General features: G+C 40.6%; 1 protein-coding gene across 6 annotated transcripts in view; it reads right to left on the bottom strand.

Annotated features, from left to right (window-relative positions):
* The window catches only part of PTPN13 (protein tyrosine phosphatase non-receptor type 13), a 149,483-nt gene that overhangs the window by 97,012 nt on the left and 32,746 nt on the right, over positions 1-19,725 (bottom strand). For all 6 annotated transcript variants that reach the window (XM_020805378.3, XM_020805377.3, XM_020805375.3 and 3 more), the window contains exon 2: positions 13,897-14,016. In XM_020805378.3, coding sequence (XP_020661037.3) covers positions 13,897-14,011 — 115 coding nt within the window. In that variant the 5' untranslated portion in view covers positions 14,012-14,016. The remainder of the gene's footprint in view (positions 1-13,896; positions 14,017-19,725) is intronic.

Below are 19,725 nucleotides of genomic sequence, written 5' to 3'. Positions count from 1 at the left end.
CAATGTTGATGAGGCGGATGCTCATCATGTCTCTTTTGCCTCATAAAAGAAAGGGTTTTTTTCCTGGTGGATTGTTGTCATTAATTTTGTAAGCAAAGCATATATTTTATGTGCAAGGAAGACAAGGAATGGATCGATTCAAAACAAATGGAAATTCTTCAGGCACCATCATAATCTCTAGTAGAGGAAACACTAGGTAGAGAATGAGTAGAAGTCATTTTAGCCTTATACAAAGTAGTCTCTTGGGTCTTGGGAATCCTGGGCACTATAATAGCTGAACTGGATTAGATGATTGACCCATCTAATGTTCCCAGAGTGACCAAACAAAATCCACATAACCACACATTCCCCATCTCTGAAATTAGCATTCACAGCATTATTCTTACAATGAATAGTACACTATTCTGGATATCCCAACAAGAGGCTATTTTGGGCCAATTTACAGACATATGTTCTCTCTAACACTAGTACAGACATGAAGCTGCGACACTTGGAATGCATGAAGCTGGAAGCTTGTACAGAACACTCAGCTCTTGAAATCCAACCAGGGAGGTTCTGGATAGAATGTCAACCATAGATTTCAAGAAATGATGGTGACAGATGAGAAGGAGGGGTGTCATTCTTTCTTTCCTTCTCTCTTTCTCTCTCTGTGTATCTCTCTGCAAAACTATTACCCAACAGAATACTGATTTAAGAGTTAAAGCCACATAATTTTGCTGAGGTACACACAAAAGTTCAAATTACTGTTGTACTGCTTGTTAGGAAAACACATCTTTGCTGTTCTGGGCAGGGAGCCCATAAATCCATTTCCGATGGTATGCCAAATGTTGAAAACAGAAAAAACAAACTTTTTCAAAAAGTCTCTTTTCGACTTGAAAGATTAAACATGCTAAATGTTTTATATATTTTCAATAGCACATGGAAGAGTAGATTACAGGTCTGGCGTAAAACTGACAGCAGATCAAGCTTATTGAAGTCCTGTTTATTTTCCTCAGACTTGGAACTGCTCATAGCTAGCTATGTTGTACAGTACAAGGTTGCTGTATTTTGTCTCAAGAGTGGAGAACCTCTGGCGTTGAGGACAACTACGATCTTGTCTCTTGACTATTCAGATCATGGTGTCTTTAAATAACCACAGGAATAAAAGTGTTTTCTTTAATAATCTCAACATGTCCTCTCATTCTTTTTCACAGCCACCAGCCTTTATTTGCACCTACGTGTGTGTTTGTTTATCTCCTCCCTCAAGGCCCTCGCCCGACCAGATAGGCGGGATATAAAACAAACAAACAAACAAACAAACAAACAAACAAACAAACAAACATATATATACCACCCTCCACTTAGCCAACCCTCAGGTATGGAATTCCACACCACTCAGGTTGAATCAAAACAGCAAAATTTTATTATAATAACAGCATCCAGTTCTTCACTCTGCCTGTCATCTCTCTCCACCTAAAACTCCCAGCTTTTTTCTTAAAAACTACCTTTTCCCTGATTTCTCTATCCCCAGACTTCTTCAAAAACCTAACCAACCCTCAATTCTCCATGTCTCTCCAACATAATAAAAATCTTTCTTACCAACATTTCATGCTCCTTTCTCACCCATCACATATTTACCAAACCAGTGAATTTCAAAACAACACACTTACCATAACTATATAAACATTTAAGCATAAACGAGCATCAAATTCTCCATCTCTAGTCCTATCCCTACAGAACTTCAGATTCTGCCGTGGGACTTTTTTGCACAGTTCCAACCAGTCAAGTCTGGAAGCTTAAGCCAGTGTCATTCTAGTCCCAACATGATGCAGAGGAAAGCTTCCTTGCCTTCAAGCAGCTTCAGCCCAAGGCGGCTATGTCATAAGGGGAACAAGACAGATACACAAGGGAAGAGACAAGCAGGAATATAGAGTTCTAATACTGTGCTATGCAAGGCTTCATTATTACCATCAGAGTGAGATAAAATGATGCAACTGCCTTAGGGGGCAGATGCTGAGTGTGACAACTGCCATCGCCCACAGCTGCTTTCCCCAAGCTCCTGCTTGTTCCTAGGGGGTCACACAGTCTGTCTTGCACTCCCCCCTAAGCTAGCCTGCTGCCCTCAGTCATGTGTGTGTCCCTCAGATGGCCCCATCTCATTGTCAGTGCTGAAATAAGGTTCACCACCTATTTCAGTGAATGCAGCACATGAAACAGACGGGAATGCTACTTAATTAATTTATTGTTTATTTATTTAAAATATTGATACAGCACCTTTCTCCTCAAGAGGTTTCAACATAGTTCACAATATTAAAACAAACTGTACTAAAATCTAAAATCTTATCTTTTGCCTCAAAAAAATAAAATATTTTGGGTACACCCGGATGTCATGGCTAAAACTATGGGCCTCCAGAAATGGTACTCCACACGGTAGCTCTTAAACCACAGGTTGGCCACCCACATCTTATACACTGTCTCTGTCTAGCAGAAAAGGTATCTTACGCCAGCACTTGCAAACAATATGAGGAGATAACATTTTGAAAGTCAAAGAATACTAAACTTTGATCTAAATTAAAACCATCACAGAAAGAACAGGCTAGAATGACGACAGTTTGTCTTTTTTCCCCCCTGAGGGACAGAGACATAAAAGTGGTACCATGAGGTTTTTAAAATTTGCCAAACTGAAATCGGCCAGCCAAGCAGACAAACACAACCATGTGTCAAACCTCTTGAGAAACAAGGACAAGGAATTTTAATAGGAAAAACATGGGAGGGCAGGGTATGAAAACTAACTCTCAGCTCTCTCTTTTCCCCTTTCCCTTTCCCTTGCAGATCCTGAGGGAAAGATTGCATGCAACAACAGGAGAAGCATGAAAACTGATTACAGAGAAACTATTCAAACATTACGGAGGAAACTGGTATAGCTCTCACTGCATCAGGAAAGAGGTCATTAAAAGGTTATTTATGTAACAACTAATAAATTAGCTATTATACATATAAAAAAACATTGTTGTATAAATGCTGGAGATGAAATTCACAACATACAGATACATATGTATTTTGGTCCTATCTGAAAATAAGATATTTTTGGCATGTTGTTACTGTGTCTGTTAAGTATATGTGAGGCATTAATATGCCATTGGATTCTAGAGTAATTCTGTTGGATTATATAAAATGACTTGTTAATGAATTAGATACTAAACTAATATCAAGCTGTTTGTTGCTGTTAGGATTAATATAGCAACTAACTCAAAGGAAAATAAGCCCCCTTCTGTAAACAGTTTAAATGTAACATCACCTAGTTAACTAAACTGACATATCGTCAGAGGGTGCAAAGAAATTATTTGCAAGATATCCATATATGTTTTAACTGATGAGCAATATTTATTACAGATTATAATGAGAAAACATGAAATACAGAATATATTTCTGCTATTTATGGTAATGTGCTCTCTATGGAGGACTTGGAACAAGGTCTAGTGTGGCTGAGGAGGCTAATTCGAGAGTGACAATCCCTTCCACACTGAAGACAAATACAATCTGTCCCCTGTCCAGCTCCCTGATTTTGCTGCTTTTGGGACTGTTTCTTTGCCTCGGCCTGCTGGACAAGGGTCTCTTCAAATTGGGAGAGGCCACGCAGCACTGCCTGCCTCCAGGCTGAATGCTCAGATGTCAAAGTTTCCCATCTGTTGAGCTCCATTCTTAAGGCCTTCAGATCCTGCTTGCAGATATCTTTATATCGCAGCTGTGGTCTCCCTCTGGGCTGCTCTCCCTGCACTAATTCTCCATACAGGAGATCTTTTGGAATCCGACCATCAGCCATTCTCATGACATGCCCAAGCATTCACTATCCACCACACATTTATTTACTTGCTGTGGGCTAAACCGCAGAAGCCTTTGTGTGCTGCAGGGTCAGAAGACCAGCAGTCGTAAGATTGAATCCACGCGACGGAGTGAGCGCCCGTTGCTTGTCCCAGCTCCCGCCAACCTAGCGGTTCGAAAGCATGCAAATGCAAGTAGATAAATAGGGACCACTTCGGTGGGAAGGTAACAGCATTCCGTGTCTAAGTCGCACTGGCCATGTGACCACGGAAGATTGTTTTCGGACAAACGCTGGCTCTATGGCTTGGAAACGGGGATGAGCACCGCCCCCTAGAGTCGAACACGACTGGACAACAATTGTCAAGGGGAACCTTTACCTTTACCTTTAGGATATGTATTTACTAAAATTTTCTGGGGTCAATGCCTCTGCATTCATAAGGCAAACCTTCAGCTTCCTCTCTGTCTCTCACATTTGTTTGACCTACATCCACCAAGTAGTCCGACGTATGACAAAGCCATTGAATCAATGGGATCCACGCAACTGTTGAATTATCATCCAACAGCTGATTCAAAGTGTCTACTGTAGTCAGGACCACCAGCTGGACTTGGGCTTCTGTCTCTTTCTGGTCACATCTACATGTCATGGCTAACGTTAATAATGAATCATCCTGGAGATGACCCAACCAACCAAAGCCTGTTTTCTCACTTATAGCCTATTTCATGTTTGCTTTGCTGATGTTAGTGAGCCAACAAACCACAGCTTCTAACAGTGCTTTGTGGCATCCTAACAAACAATTATTTATGTGTAGGGATGGGTTCAGGACACAATGAGGAGCCAGTGTTCAAGAAATTATACCTTGGTTTACCATTAATAACTAATAGTATTATCTGACTCAAAGCTTCAAACTCTTGTTTGTCTCTTCTCTCCTTCATATTTATTTATTTATTTATTTATTTTATATCCCGCCTATCTGGTCGGTTAAGACTACTCTAGGCGGCTAAGGTGTATATCTAATCCCCTTCTATCACCTTCATCACTAATGAAGGATCTCCTGGAATTAGAGGATCCTCTCTTGATGTTTAGATATCATCATCTAATTGTTCTGAGATATTTCTTAAACCATAACGAGAGTCTCTGTTGCCTGTCTGGTTTAGCTTCTCCTCATATATCATCTGGATTCTTGTCTTAGGGCAGAAACTTGTGACAGACACATACTTGTCAAACACTCATACTACCCTATCTTACTTAAGGCTGTGGACAAAGCTGTTCTCATTAATTCCAACGGATGCAATTATACATACGATGTTTCTTCATAATATGTCCCAAGAATCATCTGTTTTTCCTATCATATCCCGAAGAGTTGCATCCTCAGAAGCAACAGAGCAAAAACAACTGTGTTTGCCATTTTGAACCTCCTACTCAAAAGCCCTTTGAGTCATAACACTCACAGAATCCGTAAAGAGATCAGCAGATCCTGTTTAGAACTAACCGTGGAGGAAAACAAGAAAATCACCAGTGTTTCTCAAGGGAGTCCCCTTTGTTTCTTCCCTCCAGAGCACCTCTTACTGTTGCTTAAAGGAAGAAAAGTTCTCCCTTCTTTCTCCCTAAAAAGCAAAAAGAAGTCTTTCCAGCAAAACAAAATTTTAATCTCCTTTCCAGGAGACCACTGGAATTTGGAGTATGGCTCCTGGTCAGTTGCATGTCATTTTCACCAATTAGCTACCAGCTTGGTGAGCTAATGCCAAAAATATGCAGCCTGGTCAAAGAAACATTGGGGAGTGAAATAAGGATTGCCAGGAGCAAGCAAAGTAATGTGGCTTATTTTCCTTTTAGAATAACACGTTCTTATGAAGGCTGGACGGCATCATTATACTGGTAAATAAGGTACAAGTCAAAGGAAAGTCAGGACATAATGTTTTTCTTCTATTGTTTTTAAAAGGTGTGAGCCACAGAAGAATGTTATTTTTAAAAAATCAAGAAAAGCCATAGTTGTTTTGAGCATCTTAGAAGCCCAAGGAAAATATTATGCAGGTGTAACCATTCTTGTTGATAGCCTCTAGTCACATAACCTTTCTCAAGTAGACAGAGCACTGTTTTGAATGAGAAGATGCTCATTCCAGTATCTATTCAGTTGCAAAAGTTACAGCTGAATGGGTAACAACAAGGGAAAAGAACAAGTGTGTTGTAGCACCTTGAAGACATTTCCATTTTTTTTCCAGAGGGGTTGAATATTTCATCAGAAAGAAAAAGTCATGTAGCACATCAAAGGCAAAGATTTATGATGGCATTAGCTTTTGTGGACTGCAGCACATGTCATCAAATGGATGAAGCAGAGCTGGCAGACATACACACACATACAGCCCATCGTAATAGGGAAAAATATAAAGGATGGAAGTACATGGCCTGATTTTGAGCTAGGCACTCTCACCATAACGAAGTTTACAGATTTGGTGCGACAATTCCTTCCATGCGTGGTAGAAGAATGGAATCAAAATGTAAAATCATCTGAATTCTTTCTACAGATACTTGGGCATGTTCTGCAACTCTCTGAGGGCTAAATATATGTTACAGACATACCATTATTAAAGGAGGAAATGCCCTAACTGCTGAAAGTGTCTTGATTGTTACAGCTGGCTCACTGGCTTTAATATAATCACACTTTTAGGTTCTAACAGCTTGAACCTTCTTGCATTAGAAGCACAGCCTTTGCCTACTTATGCAGTTTTATTCCAACACAATTGAAGGATCACTAGTTAAGTGTGTGTGATGTTTGGTACCCACTGCCTACCTAGGTTTTCAACTTATTTAGTTACAGGAGGATCCACTGAACTGTAATCTTCCACTTAAATAAGCAAGCCATTTTTCATGCTAGATTACTAAATTCCATATATACATTTTTAAAAGTATACATATACATTTAATAAAACCAAGGCTGGCATCAGTAGAAGAAGTGAACTATGAAATGTTCCAAAGCTTACACTGCTATCTAGTTTGAGACAAAGCTGGAACATGGTGTTGTAAAGGCTGTATAGAGTTATCTCACATTCCATAACCACTGTTTGCATAAAATCTCCCTGTTCCACCAAATGAGCACTGGAACAGATAAAAACACTCCTTCTTGTTGGAATAATAAGAATCAGCACCTCCCTGCAAACAGTCAACATCCAATTAGAGCATAAATACGCCAGCGTTATGTGCCGATTGGTTAAGTCTGCCACAATGTCATTCGAAATGTGATGGATGAGTCACTGGCATTGGCACATGAAACTGAATGTACTTTAATAATTCAGTTCACCACTTCTGTCTATGACCACCCTATGTTCCCAAAACGAAGACACTACAAGACTACTAAGACACACAACTGCTGGACTTCTTACACTGGCCTCTACTGAATCCTGTACAAACTTGCCTTGGTCTTCTTGAAGTAAATTTTAAACCTTATTATCTCCCTCTTTCATGAAGCTTAGGGGTATCCTCTCTTCAAGAGAAGGATCTGATTCATACTGACTGGTCTCCAGATAATAGGTCAGCTTTAGAGTCAAAAAACATTGTTCCCTCAAGTGGTGAAAAGGCATCTATTGGTCATAGCACACTACTTTTCTCAGCACCAAATCTTGAATTTAACAGCCTTTGTTTTGTGACTGGTCATTGGAAGGCAAACATAGGCTTAATTGGGAAGTCAGATTGCTGAGAGAATCATCTTTGAGAAACTCCTGCTGCAAAAGGGAAAGTGAGTTAGTTACGAGGGGACGTACATTCATTCTCCAGTATGACTTACAGTGTAAGAACACTGGTTTATCTGTTTTTAATTTTTTGTCATGTAAGGATCAGAGTGACACTGATGTAGCTACAGGGGACAATTTAGATTCTGTGATGTTTTAATAAGAATCTGCCAACATGCATTTCATTAGAAGTGAAAAACCTTTAGTTTTTAAAAACTCTATACAAGGAAACATAAACCGACAGGTCCGTCTATCCAGGCTCAAGACTTTGCGTGCCTAAAAGTCAGGGGTTGAACGCTTGTGTTTTCAACATAGTTGTCAGCCCTTTTTAATACAAGGCTCCTCATTTTTAACAGCTGCTAAGCAGGCAAATACACAATATAGTCCCATAGCTACATCTACTGAATTTGGCAAGTACAAATGGGAGAATTTTGTTTTTCTAGGATAAAGGTTTAACAACATCCAGAATTTTAGGTCTAGGAACAAAGCTTAAATTTTAAAAGGTTTTGAACTTTTTTTTCAAAATTAAAAATACTGCACATAAGAGAAAGGAAAATCAGGCAAATTTTGCTCACCCCCTGTCCTTATCCCTGCTCCCCACCACACTTTAACATTCAAAGCCCAGCTAACTGATCAGATACTTTAGAGTCAAAGGCCTTCAATTCTTGCTATGAATAATTGTAAGCAATCTAGTTTAGAAAAGTTTCACAAGGAACAAAAAGACCTTTTCTACATGTACAGATACTGTAACACATACAGTAAAAGAAGCATCACTGGAAAGACCTGTTGATTCTGACCTCACGTAGTACAAGAATGCAAGACACAGCATGCATCCACATGCACGGCAGGAATACATGACTGAGTCTACACCCTCTGAATGACAAGTGCTAATATAGCTAATTAAACAGGTGGAATAATAGGACTGTCCTCTGACAGGCATCTTCAGACCTGCATAATCTTTGTGCAAATTAACCTATGATAACATACCTTCTCTTGATGCCAAATGAAGCCCAAAAAATCCTGCCTTTTCTCCTCTCTATTCAGCATCGACTACTACAAATGACAGAAATTAGAATTAGAAAACCTGTGTTTTCTGTGTTAAATGAAAGCTCCCAAAATCTTATCCAGCAGCCTAGCTAACATCTTGTGTACCACCTCCAATGGACTTTGTCTGAGTTCATTATAAAAGATATGACGGCTCCCCAATACCAAGCAAAGGTCTGGAGAGAAGAGCTAGGGTGGGGGGGGGGGAGGAGGAGGAGGGTTGGAGGAAGGGCTGCTTTGCTGCTGCTGGAGCCACTCGTTGCTCTCCAGGTGGAGCAAGCTGGGGGGGATCCCGTCCTCCCACCCACCTCCCCGGTAACAAGGGTGGTTGGTCGGTCAATCGGTCATGAGACTAGCGGGGAGACTACCCAGGTGGATCTCTGGTCCCTCCCCACCATCTCTCCTGCCAGAAGTGATGCCCACCAGTGGCAGTGCCGTGGGAGAGACAGGACTCTTGGGAGGCATGTCTTGCAAGTGTGGAGGTATGCATTAGAATGACATGGAAAATTATAGCTACTGCATCGGCAGGGTGCTCTATATAGATACTGTACAGTATATGTGTAGCAAATGAGTTTGTTGTTAGTGTATACTAAAGTTAAATGAGCATTTATTTGTTTGTTTGTTTATCAATCAATCATCATCATCATCATTGGTCATCTGTCTGACTCCCAATGAGTATACTGTGCTAACAGGGAATAATATGGCCATATATGTACTACTTAGTAGCAATGTACTAAGAATATATATACATAGATATGTTTTAATAAATTAAGATATGATTATACATTTGATGTAATAATTATGGAATTAAATGTAATATTATAATCAGTGTATATTAATATAATGATATATTAATATTTTGCATATTGCTATTAATATGCAGTCATGGTGCCATTTTGGCTGCAGAAGGATAAACATTTCAAGAATGAGACCACTATCTTATATTGAATGAAAAGTTCCACCAATATAGCATGCTGCTTGTTAGAAGCATTACGAAGATGGGGTTATCTTCCTGGACACAACCACTGGTGCAACTGTAGTTCCTGTGCAAGTGGTACGGTCTTGTGTTATTATTCTGCACAGTGGAAACTCGATGTTAGAACTGCCTGAGTTTACAGTTGCTAACATTCTCTTGCATATCGATGTTTACGTAGTCAAAAGGGAACCATTCATGGACAAGAGATGACAGACAGAGGGAAAGCTGAGGATTCCAGATTCAGCTACTCTGGGGATATCGAAGGTCTGCAAAACTAACCCCTCAAAAATGCAAACAATTATGACTTTAAAAATCCCAATAAAGAGGAGCCTCAAAATGTCAAGCCTGAGCATGATCATCCACTGTTGGGAAAATGGAATAGAATGGCATGTGGATGTGTCTAGCTCGAATTGTTTCTTGGATGTAGAAAGTTGCCTTGTATCTACAGTAGTCAGATGGCCCATTCATTTTGCCCAGTATTGTTTCCTCTGACCTGCAGTGACTCTTTCAGATCTCAGGCTCAAATGGTTCCTTTCTCTGCTACTAAAAATCCCTGTCATTTAAAGACCCTGAAATCACACCATAACCCTCTCTGTGTGCAACATGCCCTAAAAGTGCCACAATGCCACAGAGTCAAGCACAAAGGTAGTCTTTCCTTGACCATCTTCACCTTAAAGCACTGACGTTAGACAAAATGCTTCTGCTTCCACAGCACCCATCTATAATGAGAGATTAAGGTATTCTTTGCATAAAGAACAGTAGCAGTATAAAGAAGACATGGGGAGTTCAAAGAGCCTAGGCCTTTGAGACAATGACCATAAAGGTAAATGTTTCCTTTGCAAAAGTTACCTTCTCTGACTAGAACTTCTAAATCCCCTAACCATTACTGGCTATACTCCTCTCCTCAGATTGAAGAAGCTGCTTCACTGTATGTTTTATACACAGGGCTCATATGTTCACAGTTTCAGGTATTCACAGTATATTGTAGAACCAATCCCCCTAGGTGTCCTACTGTATAGGCAAGTGCTCCTAAGCTGGATGGAGATCTTAACAATTGCATATGTATTTAATACACTGGCTGAAATCCTGGTGCACAGCTAATGCAAAAGGAGTAACTTAGAAGCAAATTGCCTCAACTTAAGAAATCTCCACAGACATTGCCTGTTGTATGTGGAGATGATATAGCCCATATAGAGACAATAACTTCCTGCTTTTCTAACAGTTGCTTCACATGATGAAAATGATTCCAGATGGGATAGTAGAAGTGTGTTCTCCACATGTGTGAAGATTCCTGAATAATACTCAAATCATCAACAGTCTTGAACTTTCTAAGAAAAAAAATGGGATCTCAATATTTCAGGCAAAATGAGATCCAATTTCACGTCTCCTGTGCTATATCTGGGCCTGAAATAACAGAAGTGCCCTGGAACCATTTGCTGGATCATGACCTTTGCCATGATACCTTGCATAATCAATGCACAGATACAATAGACTTTATAGTCCAAAGCATCAGAACAGCATTTAGTAGACTATGGGTGTTTTAAATATTTTCTTTTCTTTTTGCAGGTAGGAGAATAACAGTTTACACCAAGAGCATTTTTGTAGCCCCATGGATACCCCAGAACCCTTATTTGTAGCCCCAGAGACCATCTGGGCACTTCCCGCCTACATGAAACAAAAATGGTCCAAACTAGCCATTTCCAACCATTTAGCTAGCAAGCCCTCCAAGGTTTCCCCACACCTATTTTGGATTCTACAAGAGTCATATACCTAGGTACAACATAGGAACTAAATCACTGATGTACTTTATTGAGCTGCTGTTAACGACAACTGTAGAGAAAGACAGAAAGGGAGGGAGAGAGAGAGATCAGAAGCTCTTAGTGCCATGCAAATACTAATTATCATTATTATTTTTATTACTGTAGTGATGACTGATACGTAATTGCTCTCTGCTCTGTACTATTATGTTGCTACCTCCCCTCCCTGGAGCCCTTTAGAAGGTAGGAAAATATAAGCCTCCCAAGAAAAACATAATACCCTAAACAATGTCCTTGTACCTCCACTGGCAAAGATTTAGATTTAGAAGCACAACAGCCAGATAGAAAAAAGAGAGCAAGGAAATTAAAAGAAGACATGGTCTGTGTTTCTCATCCTGGTTTGCAACTTTGAGCAAAAAACAGACAATACGCACCCAGAGTTGTATTTAGCTTTAAAAGACCCAGTTCCACATTTTGCAGAAGATGGTGAATTTTTCTGAGCATTTTTTTTATAAAATGTGACCTTTGAGATGTGGTTTTTTTTGTGTGTGTTAAGGAGTTCGGAGCAGGAGGAGAGACTGCCCCAGGCTTTGCTCCTTGATGCGGCGCCAAATGTGTCATCGTGAAATCCCAGATCTCCAAATGCTTCAGATGGGAATTTACAGCACAGCCTTTTCTTCGGTTCAACTTTTCATTATCTTGATAAACCAAAGCTACTGACGCATTGCTCTTCAGCAGCATTAGTCCTATTACATCTGCTGAGGGGGCGAGGAGCCACCTTATAGACGACGGGATTGGCCCCCTAAGAGGTACTGCAGAGCTCCTTCTTGAATATTTAAATTCTCATTAAAAGAAAAGGTAAGTTTCTAGTCCTTTTATTCAAATAAAAAACAGTATCACTCCTTCTAATAACAAGTGCAGGTCAAGTATGCTGACAGAAACAGAGAAGAAAGAGGAAGAGGAACGTAACATTTGCAGAGGTACACAACTCCCTTTAAAAATGGACCTTACAGGAAATTCCTCTGCATGCACATTTTTAAAAAAGGTAGTCCAATGAGACTTGGGTATGTTCAGTAGCCCTGGAATATGGTATAGCCAGCAAAAAGAAAATAAATACAGTGGTGCCTCGCTAGACGATGATAATCTGTTCCACTGAAATCGCTGTTTAGCGAAATCATTGTCTAGCGAAAAGCATTTCCCCATTGGAATACATTGAAACCTGTTTAATGCGTTCCAATGGGGAAGAATCGTTGTTGTTTGGCGAAGATCGGCCATAGGAAAGCCGCTTTGCGAACTGCCAATCAGCTGTTTAAATCGCTGTCTTGCAAAGCTTAGGTCCCGAAAACACCTGTTTGCGAGTGCGGAGGGAGCTGTCAAAATCGTAGTCTAGCGAAAATCGGTTTGCAAAGCAGGGACCAAACACTGTCTACTGAAATTCCCCCATAGGAATCACTGTTTTGCGAATTGCTATAGCGATCACAAAAAGCCAATGTCTAGCGAAAAAACTGTCATGCGGGGTAACTGTCTAGCGAGGCACCACTGTACATGGAATGGAGTGCCATGGAAGAAGGCACAGCCGGCTGGCTGGCTCCCTAAGCCAAAGTACATCTGTTGAAGAGGAACACAGGATGTGACAAGATGGGTGTTTTCCTGCTGTTTGGTTCACTTTTGGTGATGGGCCAGTTTGTGCCTTTTTGCATCAAAACCACAACATGTAAGTGCCACTGCAAACCAGCCCATCCCTAACATGTTCCTACCCACACCTTTCTGGCTCCCTGTCAGGGGCTACTGGTTTTTAGGTTCAGGTAGGATCACTCTGCTTTGGTTTGGCACGTGCGATCGCTGGGATCAAGCCAAAGCAGACGGCTTAACCAGATAGCTTAACAATATTGGCAAATTGAAAGCTTGCTCTATTCCTGCATAGAGTGGGAGAGATAGAGAGAATGAGGGTTGTAGTTGTTGTTTTTAAAGCCTTGTAGGGCAATGCGGATGTACTATGCCTTTTGGAGGGGGGGATTGAAAGCTTCCTCCCGGAAAGAGGAGGAAATAGGAGTGGGCAAGAAGAGGGATTGTTTTGTGTTTTGTAATTTTTTCTTTCTTTCGAAGAAAAGAAAGGGCTAAAGAGGGTTGCTAGATGGACAGTGTGGTCCTGAAACCATCCAATCTTTGTATGACAGACAATGCACGGGTCACACTAAGTGGCATACTGCACCTCTATGCAACCTTAAGAGACCCTATTTAGACGGCCCAAGTCCGCTCCAATTTGATCAACTAGCCAAGCCCACAGGAATGTTTGGTTGCCCATCTCAGTTTTTACAGTCTGCAGTAACAACAGAAGCTGGTCTTCCACTCATTATTCTGGTTAGTAAGTACAATACCAATAGCATGAGTGAAATATAGGACACTTGTTTTCCCTTCCAGGAAAATAGATTGTTAATTTTGTAGATGCAATTTGATAAAACAGAACACTTTCTGGTTTATTACTACTATTTGGATGTTTCCCCTTTGGGATGAACCTATAATAATGTTCTTCCTTCCATCAGGTATACGCTCAGGTGCCCCACACCACACCTGCGCTGCCAGTCAGGGACCCACCTTTCCGGAACAACTCTTGGAGGCTTTCGGCACTCTGATTCAACACAGCCCATATCTCTTCTTCTTGCAGGGGTCCTCCACGCACCTCCAGGGCTTCGGCTAGTGATACATGCATGATACCTGAGGAAGGAAGACAAGACAACGCTTGTTGAGGAATGTGCCCAGATTCCATTCTGTTCTCTCTTTCCATGAAGTGTTTGTGTATGGTTCAGGAGGATTTTTTTTCTTCCCGAAGGTTGCAGCTACTCAGATGAGCTTTCAAAGCTCATTATCTGAATTCCTGAAAACATCACAAATACCCATAAAGAGGCAAACTTGCTGCCTGTGTCTGACTGGTGCTCAACAGATAAAATGTCCGATGGGTATAAGGTTGTTTCATATGTTAGGTATATTTACAGATTAATTGAGATAAATTGGCAAAAATCATATTGTTCTTTCTTTCTTTCTGGCTCACAGCAGCTTTGCTCTGTCTGCATTCTCTAACTAAAGAAAATCATATTTGCATTTCAGGTTTTATGTTTTGCATTCTTCCCAACCTAACAGGTCTATTGCCAGCCTTTGCCAACCTGGTTGCCTCCAGATGTTTTAGATCCTCAGCCAGAAGGAACATCGAATCTGTAATCTTGAATCACAGAAATGTGAAGTTGGAAGGGGCCTATAAAGCCATCATGTCCAAACCCCTGCTTGATGCAGAAATATAAATCAAAGACTATCCACCTTGAAGATGTGAGACAGGCAAAATCTGGCCTACGGGTCAGCAGGAAACAAAAGGAGCTTTTCCTACACACTAGTAAACCACTGAAAATGGAGCAGTCTCTGTCATCAGAAATTCTGATGCTATTTTTCCCACCACCAAATGCTGAGGCCAGGGATTGAAACCAGAACCTTCTACATGCAAAACTGGTGCTGGACTACTGAATGCCATTCTTTTCCATAAGGCAGTGAACGACACATTACTCAGATGGAGGCTTTAAGGTGGAACCTGCACTTTATAGGGTCAGATAAGACTGCACTGGTTAACTGTATCCCCAATCCATGCTGACCTGCCAGCTGCAATACTCATAGCTATTCACAACGAGGGCACTGTAGCACACCTAAATAAGATAAGAAGATCCTTTTTGGACTGTCCCATAAACCATTAGAAGAAAAAGTTACATAGCATGTTTTTATACATCTTGTTGCCCAAAGACCGTATAGTAGACATTTTCTGGCCAAGGCCTTCTGAAATATCCAAAAATCTGTTAGAAAGAATTTAACTTCCCGATTTCAACAGCTCTTTCATAAGGCCTAAAAACAGTATTTTCAAAAATTAAAGCAGACATTCCTTAAACTCTGAATTCTGTGGCAAATCCCACAGGTATCCTCAGCTCCCACAGAATCCCAGCACACCTATGAAGTCCAGAACATTTTTAGTAACACTAAAATTATCATCTGAGAAACTCTTGATGACCCTAATAAAGAAGGGGAAATGATCATAGAAATGTGGCATGTAGATTCTGTTGAATTTTCTTACAGTACCTATGAAGACCTTTATGCAGAATATACAAGCGCCTCGTATAACTACTGTAGTGGATGGGATGAGGAAGTTGGCTCGAATGCCTTAATGCCACTATAATTTCAGACCTACATACTGGCTGAATAAAGTTATGCATTGCTCAGGTGCATCTACATCCTTACATAAAGAAACACAACTTTAAAAAGCAACATCACCCCCCCCGTGCCCATACAGAAGAGGAAAAAAAGGGGGGGGGAAACAGATGTTACCCTCAGCTCACATTCAGAAGCAGTGCTCACTTAAGTGGAGAGAGATTCTTTTTTCCCCAGCATGAGTTTTTCTCACTCCTGTATCTTCGGGAAATAGTTTGCTTCATGATTACGACTGATGGTCTGGAAAGCACAGGCTTAATTTGCCAGTGTGATCACTCAGGTGCTGAGGAAATCCCGCCTCTGGAGAACAAATGTCCTGATAGCAAGAATTATGCAACTTCCTTAGTGTTTTTTTCTGGAAGAGGTGGGTCGACGGGGTTTTAAGAAATGAAACTAGAAAGACCTTCCTCTAGCTATGCAGTTTCGCTAGAAAACAAACTATCTCTGAAAGAGGGTGAGCAACCCTTATGTCAAACACCAGAAGAATTCTGTCAGGGGTCACGTGCCAGCTGAGGGCAGTGGTAGCTGAAGTCAGAACTAAGACTTACCAAGTCCCCCCCCCCACACACACACACACACAAGACCTCATGAGGCCAGGTCACGAGATCACAGCCATGTTGGCTCATGTACTCTTGAGAGTTATGGTTTAAAAAAAAGTAACTTTTCAAAGATCTAGGGAGAAAAAACAACTTCAGGCACAAACAAAGAGAAGACTAAAAATCTTCGTATAGAAAATACAAATTTTTCTTACATGGGGTGCTAATAAATGAATAAACAAACAAACCAAGGAATGTTGAAATAGGATGAAAATCTCCCTCCCACCAGGGCTTTCAATTCTCATCTATACTAAGAGCAAACTTGCTTCTTCAAAGGCAAAGATCCTTGCACAGCCATCTGCAGCAAAAGATGAGTTATCAGCAATATCTGAGGGAACCTCAAGTTTAGGAGAAATACATAAAAAGCGGCAGTCCAAACAAGGGAAATGGAATGGAAGATGCCGGATCGGCTGCCTAGCACTGTGAGCAGGAGCACTTCACACTACAACAACCCATTCCTCATTTAAAAACCTGATGCCAACACATTTACTGTAATACAATACTGTGCTCTGTTTCTTTCCCAGGGTAGAAGTTGAAAAGTGCTTCAGGTACCATGAAAGAAACCTGCCTTAGCTGGAGGTTTTTGTCCTCCTCTGCTAGTTATTTCCTGGAACATACACGAGAAAAGAGAAGTCAGCGCTCTGGTTTAGTAGCCTGGGCTCACTTAAAACGCCTGGAGCCATTTCATACTTGCAGAACTATGCATACAAATGTATTCCTGGAGAAAGGATGTGGCAAATTGTGTAATAATTGTACAGCTACGTAAAAAGACCAAAAGCAAAAAAACCAACAACGACAACCCCAAACCATGATGTCCCATATGTCCCAGTTATAATATGGTCTATAAATTATTTAAACAGGAATGGAAAATAACTGTGGAAGGAGGGAAAATCATGCGGGCAATACTCAAGGATTCAAAACACCCGGGGGCTGCCTGCTGACTCTTCTTACCATCTTGAAAAAATCCTTCCCTTCTCAATTAAAAAAAGAAAAAGAAAAAATGTTTTATTGCGGAAAAAAAATTCTAGTGGTTGCATTTGCAAAATGGAAGTTGTTATGACAAAATTACATACAGCGTATGAAGGGCTGAGGGAAGCAAAAAACAGTTACAAATTCAACCCACTTTTCTAGTCTATGTATTTAGTGATATCTATTTTCAGATATGCACACGGAAACTTTGTAAACTTTTCATTTTGTTATATATTGTTTGTGGATTTCAATGGCTTCCCTGTGTAGTCTAACATAGTGATTGCTGGTGTTGTCCAGTACTTTAGTATTTTGAAATAGAATTTCATGTCCAACTTGTTTTAGGGCATGTTCAGCTACTGCCGATTTTTCCGGTTGTTTTAGTCTACAGCGTCTCTCATGTTCTTTTATTCTGGTCTAGATGCTGCGTTTTGTGATTCCAATATATACCTGTCCACAACTGCAAGGTATCCAGTATACTCCTGCAGTAGTGAGAGGGTCCCTTTTGTCCTTTGCTGACCGTAACATTTGTTGTATTTTTCTAGTGGGTCTGAATACTGTTTGTAGGTTGTGTTTTTTCAATAGTTTCTCCATGTGGTCCGTGACTCCTTTGATGTATGGCAGAAATACTTTATTTGTGGGTGGCTGTTTTTCCTCTTCAGTTTGGTGTTGTTTTCTTGGCTTGATGGCTCTTCTGATTTCATTCTTGGAATAGCCATTTGCCTGTAGGGCCCAATTCAGATGGTTGAGTTTGGTGCTGAGAAATTGAGCTTCACAGTTCCAATTTGCAGTCTACCAGTGTTTTGATTATGCCTCTTTTTTGTCATGGGTGGTGGTTGGAGTTTTTGAGTAGGTACCAGTCTATGTGGATGAGTTTTCTGTAGACCAGACCTGGGCAAAGTGAGGCCCAAGAGCCACATACCGCCCGTGAGCCACTCCTGTCTGGCCCACAGACAGTTTTGAACATCAAAACCATTTATAGCTTTTTGACTAAAGTTGATCAGTTGCTTATCTTTAATATACTGCAAAAAACCTCTTTAGTATTTGTGAAGATTAACAAGTTTAAAATAAAAACAATCATAACATCACCGTTTCATTTTATTTTTAAGTAAAATTGGTTCGGCCCCCGAACATAGTTCAGATTTTTCATGTGCCCCCCCTATAGAAATTAATTGCCCACCCCTGCTGTAGACTTTGTGTCCCAATAGATCAGTTTTGCCAGGGAAGCCTTTGAAATCCACAAAGAGGGGAAATAATTTTAAATGTTTTTTATGCTATTTGGGGTCGATTTATTGAATTTGTACTAGTGAAAGGAAAGGGGAAAGCCTCTAAGCAACAATCAATACAATTTTGGAAAGGAGGTTCGTAATAAAAGTATTGCTCCAAAGTGTCCCATGGTTATGGGGGTGCACTGTGTTTTAGATTGTATTAGTAAGTATTTGGTATTTTGGTATTTGTTTTGGAAATTAAAAAAAATTAAAAATGAATGTTGGAAGGGGTGTGTGTGTATGTGCCTAGAAGCAGGAAACCCTCTGAATAATAGGTACAAGCAAGTACTGTATGCTGCTTATATACTGCCTTATAGCAGATAAAGCACTCTATGGAAGGTTTACAATTCAATTATGCAGGCTACATATTGCCCCCCCCCCCACAAGCTGGGTACTCAATTTACTGACCTCGGAAGGATGGAAGGCTGAATCAACCTCGAACCAGCTACCTGAGCCCATCCAGATTGAATTTAGGTTGTGGCCATAGTCTTGACTGCAGTACTACACCACAAGAAAAGTAAGGTGAAGATGGAAGATTAAAAGAATTAGCAGAAAAGGGTCCTTCTTAAAATACAAAATTTTAGTCACTCACTTTGATGCTGTTTATATTATTCAGTTACAGTAGTTTGATTCAATTTTAAAAATCATGGCTGCATCCACTGGAATCTGGGCCTTATAGTTTGGGGAGGTAATTTTAATGTTCTTGTTGAGAGTTCTAGCAGTCTCCTCTGAACTAGAACATTAGAGCTCTCTACCAGAGAATCTGAAGTACCCCACCATCCTACTCGTCCCAAGATTCTGCTGGGTGGAGACATCACAGTTAAAGTGGTATCAAACTGCTATAACTGGACAGTGCAGCTACATTCTCCATTGAGGTCAGAGCGGTATTGAGATTCTGGCCAAAGGGGATTAACAGCAATCAAATGTTAATGCACCACATAATACCTACAACAGAATGGAAGGTTCGCTGTCAATTTACTGTTAAGTCTTTGCTTGTACAAGAGTGAAACAAGAGCATCTGTGAGGATTTACAGGAATCAGATGTTTTGGAAGCAGCACAGTGCTTTGTGTCTATCATTCCTCTATGTCCATACCTATAATGTAAGCCACCTGGACATGGGTGTGAAAGTTTAGAGCAGTGGTTCTTAACCTTAACCCCTGAGTGGTTCTTAACTCAGATGTTTTTGAACTGCAACTTCCAGAAACCCCAGCCAGCACAGTTGGTGGTGAAGGCTTCTGGGAGTTGCAGTCCAAAACTCCTGAGTAACCCAAGGTTAGGAACCACTGGTTTAGCGGATGCCTAGAAACACAAAGTGATTTAAAGAAACACAAACACTTCTGCACTATCCTAT

Source organism: Pogona vitticeps, chromosome 5, assembly GCF_051106095.1.
Source record: "Pogona vitticeps strain Pit_001003342236 chromosome 5, PviZW2.1, whole genome shotgun sequence".
In the NCBI taxonomy this organism is placed as follows: Eukaryota; Metazoa; Chordata; class Lepidosauria; order Squamata; family Agamidae; genus Pogona; species Pogona vitticeps.
Note: the sequence above shows the minus strand (reverse complement) of the source record. Positions and strands in the feature narration are given on the sequence as shown.